The following is a 7,020-nucleotide window of genomic DNA, read 5'->3' as shown; positions in this document are numbered from 1 at the left end:
CTCTTATCTGTCATCTCAGGCTGCAGTCTACATCTACCCATTTTTTTTTTATCGTATATTGTATTTCTAAGTTCAAAAATTTCCGGATAGTTTATTGTGTCTTCTGTTTCTCTGCTAAGACTTTGTGGTTTTTAATTTATTTCCAGCATGTCCATAATTGCTTGTGGAAATACTTTTATGATGGTGCTTTAGAATTCTTGTCCAGTAATTCCATCAGTTTCATCCTGGTTTTGGCATTTGCTTCTATTTTTTATTTAAGAAGAGATTTTCCTGCTTCTTGGCATGGCGATTCATTGTATCCTGGACATTTTGGGTATTAAGACTCTGAATCTTGTTTTTCTGTTTAAGCAGAGCTTTCCCCGACATGGTGCCCCAGGAGTAAGAAGCTATTTCCTATTGGGGCGCCTGGGTGGCTCAGTGGGTTAACCATCTGACACTTAATTCGGCTCAGGCCGTGATCTCAGGGTGGTGTGATGAAGCCCCACGTTGGGCTCCATGATGGGCGATGAGACTGCTTGAGATTCTCTCTCTCCCTCCCCCACTCTCTCTCTTTCTCTCTTAAAGGAAAGAGAGAAAGAAGGGAAGGAGAAGGGAAGCTGATTCCTCTTACTGCTGTGTGAGGATGAGAGCCCCAATTCCCCACATGGCCCTTGTTTGTGCCTTGGGATAGGAACAGACACCTGTTGCTGCTGGCTGGGAGTGGGATTTCAAGCTTCCTCATAACTGTGCCCTAGCTGGGAGAATTGGGGGTGTCTTGTTACCGTCCACCTCCACTGAGCCAGTAAGGTTTCCCTTGTTACTGATGGCTCTTCATGTGGCCTTCCCTACCACCATCCCACTTAAGGGAAGGAGTCCTACTGCAGCCAGGTAAGGGTGGATGTCAAGGCTCCTCACGTACTTTTTCTGACACTGCTCCAGTTGGGGAAAGCACGCCACAGTATAGCCAACTGAGGGTGGACATCCATGCCACCCTTTTTTTAGTCGAAGTATAGTTGATACACAATGCTCTGTTAATTTCAGATGTATAACATAGTGATTTGACAAATTAATGATATACTCAACACAAGTGTAGCTTCCATCTGTGTTGGTATTACAATACCGTTGACCATATTCCCTATGCTGTACCTTTTCTCTCCATGATTTATTTGTTCCATACTGGAAGCCTGTATCACCCACTCCCCTTCATCCATTTTGCCCCTCCCCCAACCCTCTCCCCTCTGGCAGCCATCAGTTCTCTGTATTTATGGGTCTGTTTCTGCTTTTTGTTTGTTCATTTGCTTAGTTTTTTAGGTTCTACATATAAGTGAAGTCATGTAGTGTTTGTCTTTGTCTTATTTCACTTAGCATTAATACCCTCTAGCTCCATCCACATGCTTGCAAAAGGCAAGACTTCATTCTTTTTTGTGGCTGAGTAATATTCCACTGTGTGTGTGTGTGTGTGTGTGTGTGTGTGTGTGTGTGTGTGTGTGTCACATCTTCATTATCCATCTAGGGAGACCCTTGGGTTACCTCCGTATTTTGGATATTGTAAATAATGCTGCAGTAGAGATAGCGGTGTAGATATCTTTATCACTAGTGTTTTTATTTTCTTTGGGTAAATACCCAGTAGTGGAATTACTGGATCATATGGTAATTCTGTTTTTAATTTTTGAGGAACCTCCTTACTGTTTTCCAGAGTGGCTGTACCAGTTTGCATTCCCATCAACAGTGCAAGAGGGTTCACCTTTCTCTGCATCCTCACCAACACCTGTTGTCTCCTGTGTTGTTAATTTAACCATTCAGACCGGTGTGAGGTGATATCTCAATGTGGTTTTCATTTGTATTTCCCTGATGATGAGTGATGTTGAGATCTTTTCATGTGTCTTTTGGCCACATGGATGTCTTCTTTGGGAAAAGGCCTATTCAGATCCTCTGCCCATTTTTTAATTGGATTGTTCATTTGTTTTGGTGATGAATTGTATAAGTTCTTTATATATTTTGGATATTAACCTCTTATCAGATATATCATTTGCCAATAACTTTTCCCATTCAGTAGATTGCCTTTTTGTTTTGTCAGTGATTTCCTTTGCTGTACAGAAGCTTTTTATTTTGATGTAGTCCCAACAGTTTGTTTTCACTTTTCTTTCCATTGCCTAAAGAGACATATCCATAAATATGTTACCAAGGCGGATGTCAAGGCGATTTTACTGTATATGTTTTCTTTTAGGAGTTTTATGGATTCAAGTCTCACATTTAATCCATTAATCCATTTTGAGCTAATTTTTGTGTATGGTGTAAGAAAGAGTCCTATTTCATTCTTTTGCATGTGGCTGTCTAGTTTTCACACCACCATTTGTTGAAGGGACTGTCCTTTCCCTGTTGTATATTCTTGCTTCCTTCGTCATAGATTAATTGACAGTGTAAGTGTGGGTGTATTTCTGGGCTCTCTGTTGTATTCCTTTGATCGGTGTGTCTGCTTTTGTGTCAGTACTGTGTACTGTTATGATTACTACAACTTGGTAGTATATCCTGAAATCTGGGATTCTGATACCTCTACCTCCAGCTTTGTTCTTCTTTCTCAAGATCACTTTGGCTAGTTGAGGTCTTTTGTGGTTCCATACAAATTTTAGCATTATTCTAGTTCTGTGGAAAATGCTCTTGGTATTTTGATAGGGATTGCGTTAAATCGGTTGATTGCTTTGGGAATTATGGACATTTTCACAGTATAAATTATTCTGGTCCATGAGCATAGTATGTATTTCAATTTGCTTGTGTCATCTTTGTTTGTTTGTTTGTTTTTAATCAAGGTCTGATAGTTTTCAGAGTACAAGTCTTTCATTTCCTTGGTTAAATTTATCCCTAAGGTATTTTATTATTTTTGGTACATTCGTAAATGGGATTTTTTTTTTCTAAATTTCTCTTGCTGCCACTTTGTTATGGGTGTTCATATTCTTAAACTACTTCTTGCTTCAGTTTTGGAAGGTTGGGTGTTTTGAGTATTTTGTCTACTTCATATAAGTTGTCCCATTTATTGGTGTAAAGTTGGGTATGATATCCCCTAGAAGGCTTTCCAGGGCTAAAAGAATCTATGGTGATGCCTCCCTTTTTATTCCTGATATTGGTAATGTGCATTTTCTTTGCTTTATTCTTTTTTTTAAGATTTTATTTATTTATTTGACAGAGAGTGAGAGAGCACAAGCAGGGGGAGCAGCAGAGGGAGAGGGAGAAGCAGCCTCCCCACAGAGCAGGGAGCCTGATGCGGGGGATCCCAGGACCGTGGGATCATGACCTGAGCCAAAGGCAGATGCTTAACCGACTGAACCACCTAGGCAGCCCTCTTTGTTTTATTCTTGTTCATGTCTTGTAAGGGTTTAATTTTTAAAAATTACTTCAAAGAACCAACTTTTGGCTTTGTTAATATTTTCTTTTCTTCTGTTTTCAGTTTCATTGATTTCTGCTTTTCCGTTCTTCTACTCTGGGTTTAATTTATAACTTGTCACAACAGAAGCTTAAATCACCGACTATAAACCTTTCTGAGAAGTTTTCAAATACACTCATTGAGAACTATAAATTTTCCTCGTGACTGCTCTATTTGCATCCTGCCATTTCCTGCGTATTGTTTTGTTTCATTCACTTCCGATATTGTCCAATTCCCTTTATTTAGAATTGTACTTAATCTCCAAATATTTGAGGACTTTCTATTAGTCTTTTGTCATTAATTTCAGATTTCATTTCTTTGGGGACAGATGGTATACTTGAAATTTATTGAGACATGTTATACTCTTTTCTTAAAGTTCTGAATATACTTTAAAAGAGTGTGCATTCAGCGGTTGGATGATGTTTCCATAAATACCAGTCAGCCTGAGTGGATTAAATGGTGTTTATATTCTTACTCATCATTTTTGTCTTCTTGTTGTGGTAATTATGGAGAGAAATTTGTTGAAATCTACAACTGTGATTGTCTATTACTCCTTTTAGTTTTGTTAATTTTTGCTTAATGAATTTTGAAATTGTGTTAGATATACATGTTTAGTATTAAGTCTTTTTGTCAAATTGACTCTCTTATTATTATGTATTGTCTGTCTTTATCCCTGGTAACACTCCTGTCTTAGAGTTTATTTTCGGCACAGTATGTCTTTTTTCCAGTCCCTTTGCTTTTGATGTTTCTGTGTCCTTATATTTCAGTGTTTCTTATAAACAAGACATAGCTGTGTCTTGGTGGTTTTTTCTTTAATCCAGGCTGACAGTCTGCCTTTAAATTAGTGGATTTAGTCTATTTACATTTAGTATAATTACTAATATGGTTGAGTCTAACTCCACCATCTTGATATTTATTTTCTGTTGATACCATTTGATCTTTGTTCTTTGCTTTTCTTTTCCTGCTTCCTTTTGTACTTTTGCTACAAGGTCGATCTCTTTGTATTTGTGGGTATTTTACAGGGGTGCCATCCACTGTGGTAGCAACTAGCCACATATACTTAAGTTGAAAATTAAGTCCCTCGTTATATCAGCCACACTCTGGATGCCCAGTAGCCACACATGCTTGTTACCACATTGGAAAGGAGAGATTACTGCAGAAAGTTCCAGACTGAGGTCAGGATTTATTTTGAGTCAGAATTACCCAGGGTCCAATGTGAAAAGGGCATCGTTCTAGTCAGAAGACATGTGTTCATGTTTTGTGTTTACTACTGATGGGCTTTGTGTCTGTAGGCCTACGAGATCCTGCTCTTAGCCTGTTTTCTTTTCTAAAACACACGGATAGTAATTCCTGCTCTTCCACTTCATGGAGTGCTTGTGGAACAGAACACTACAAAATGGTTAACAGTCTTCAGGAAAACATTAAAACTCAGTTGACTGTGTTTCTGTGTTTTGTTTGGTCTTTTAGGTTGCTGACGGAGCTGGAGTCCCCTTCTTGGTGGCCCTTTAGCTCCAAGCTTTGGAAGATGCCAGCAGAAACAAAGCCCAAGGGGGGCACCTCAACGGCTAGTCCCAAAGCTCTTGGAAAAGAAGGGGTAGTGGTCCAAATTCCTGCTATTATCTCCCAGGGAACAGCATCTCATGTTAAAGCAGGAAGTCTTACCATCCTTGTGTCCGGGTTGGAAATCCATGACTCGAGATCTTTGCTCATGCACAGAGTTGAAAGAGAAGATATAGACGACATTAAGGTTCACACACCTTATGAAATTAGCATCCTCCAACGGTTCGTCGGGAAGCCAGACATAGCTTATCACCCGATATCCGCCAAGATGCCCGAGGCTGTCCCCATTTTGGAGGTGCAGTTCAGCAAGAAGATGGAGTTGTTAGAAGGCGGCTTGACACCCGGAAGTGCCAGCACGTCTTCCCCAGCAGAGAAGGGCTGCTATGTCTGGCAGGTGGGTGAGTGCGCGTCGGTCTTCAGGGGCACGGCCTGTGGTACACCGTTAACGTGCTGCGTCGCTGATAGCATCTGCTGGTTCTGTGCACCAGTGCAGACTGTCCGTTTGTTTGTAAATGAGAACACTTCAGACCGTTTTCCTCAATACCTGCAACCTCAGACTGTGTGAGTCCCGGGGCGCGGGTGTTATCACACACTGGAGGGCTGTGTGAGATTCCCCTGAGCTCAGCAAGGCTCGGTGGCACTTTCAGAACAGAGGAAGGCTCCAAGGTAGGCGATTCCCCCTTTCCTCTGTGTGACTCAGGGCACCTAGCTGCCCACCCTGGTGGGTGTCCAGTCCCTCCACCCCTGACCTTGGCATCAGTCTGGGACATCCCAGCCCGCCTTCCAGGGACATGTTTAGGAATCAGAATCTCTGAAAACTGCAGCAAAGTTTTTGTGGGTTTGCAGGCCTCCACTGTTGGTGAGGTGTGCTGTCCTCCGAGTGTCTCTGGGGAGCACGGAGCTGGGCATGGCCAGGGGTCGCAAGGGTCCCAGGTCGCAGGCCCAGCCCCAGCCTCGCCCACAGCAGCCTGGGGTCATCTGACTTCTCAGATTTGCCGTCCTGATGGTATCCGGTGGCATCTTGCTGGTGTCTTTATTTTCATGTCTGACGTGGAGCATCTAACGCTCCTTATTGCTTTTGGGCTTCACATGTTTCTCCGTGGATTGCCTATTCTGTGGTTTTTGTTTTTTTATTCTGCTGTACTGTTTGTTTAGTCCATGTTGTAGGTATGCATCCCTGTTGGCTTTAGAAGCTACCACCTCTGCCAGACTGTCATTCTCCGTTACAGAAATCCTTAATTGGGTAAATTCCCCTTAAGTTTGTTTCTGCACCCATCTTAAGAATCCCAAAGTCATAAAATACCTTATTTTCCCATAAGTGATCTTATGTCTGTGTCATTGTGATTTTCCTAACAGGCTAGTAGTCTTTCCTTATTGACTTTGGTTGCTGGATGTCTGTTACAATAAGAGATATGTTTGCTTTTTTTGTTCTGAAGTGATCGATTTCAGTGCTAATATGTAACCTGGTTTCCTAACACAAGAATATTTTGATGTTATTCTACATGGCTTCACGTTTCAAAAGAAATTTACCTGAAAATAGATCTGTCCCATAAGCACCAAAATTTTGGAAGTGTTAATGTAAACAGGTAATTTTTTGGCATTTCCAGATTTTTCTTTGGCCCTTCTCAAGGCAGGACTGGGAAGCCCGTAAAAGGGCCGAGAAGGGTGGGCATTAGAAGCGAGCCCAAGACCCTGATGAGGGAGGCGTCAGGCCAGGCCGTCGGTGCCCCCACCCTGCGGTTTGCCCCTGGGGGGCTGGGGCTGGGCAGTGAGGGACCTGCGGCTTTTAGGCCTGACACAGAGCGCCTTCAGCCATTGATTCTGCTGATGGAGATCTCCCCGTGCCAGGCACAGTGCCGGGCCCCCACAGTCCCTCTTGTCATGGAGCTCCACCACATTCGTGGGTTTTCTGTGTACCTGGTGGTTTTGGAGGGAGTGTTGGGTGCCAGTTGCGGGATGCCAGCACACTCCATGCAGGGGATAAGAGGCTTGCTGGGCCTGCTCTGACCCCGAATGTCCAGGTGCAGACAGGGCTGGAGAGGAGCAGGAAGTGCGTGCCAGGG

The 7,020-nt window shown here is 42.6% G+C and overlaps 1 protein-coding gene across 1 annotated transcript; it reads left to right on the top strand.

Annotated features, from left to right (window-relative positions):
• The first annotated feature begins 802 nt into the window (after positions 1-802).
• On the top strand, positions 803-6,286 carry LOC141372209 (synaptosomal-associated protein 47-like). Its single transcript, XM_073890719.1, has 2 exons — positions 803-867; positions 4,865-6,286. The coding sequence occupies exons 1-2, from the start codon at positions 803-805 to the stop codon at positions 5,520-5,522; spliced, it is 723 nt and encodes a 240-aa protein (XP_073746820.1). The 3' UTR covers positions 5,523-6,286.
• Positions 6,287-7,020: the final 734 nt, after the last annotated feature.

This window comes from Callorhinus ursinus, unplaced genomic scaffold, assembly GCF_003265705.2.
Source record: "Callorhinus ursinus isolate GAN/ISIS: 27379988/994484 unplaced genomic scaffold, GSC_fseal_2.0 scaffold2630, whole genome shotgun sequence".
Lineage (NCBI taxonomy): Eukaryota > Metazoa > Chordata > Mammalia > Carnivora > Otariidae > Callorhinus > Callorhinus ursinus.
This window is presented reverse-complemented; position numbering and strand designations above follow the sequence as displayed.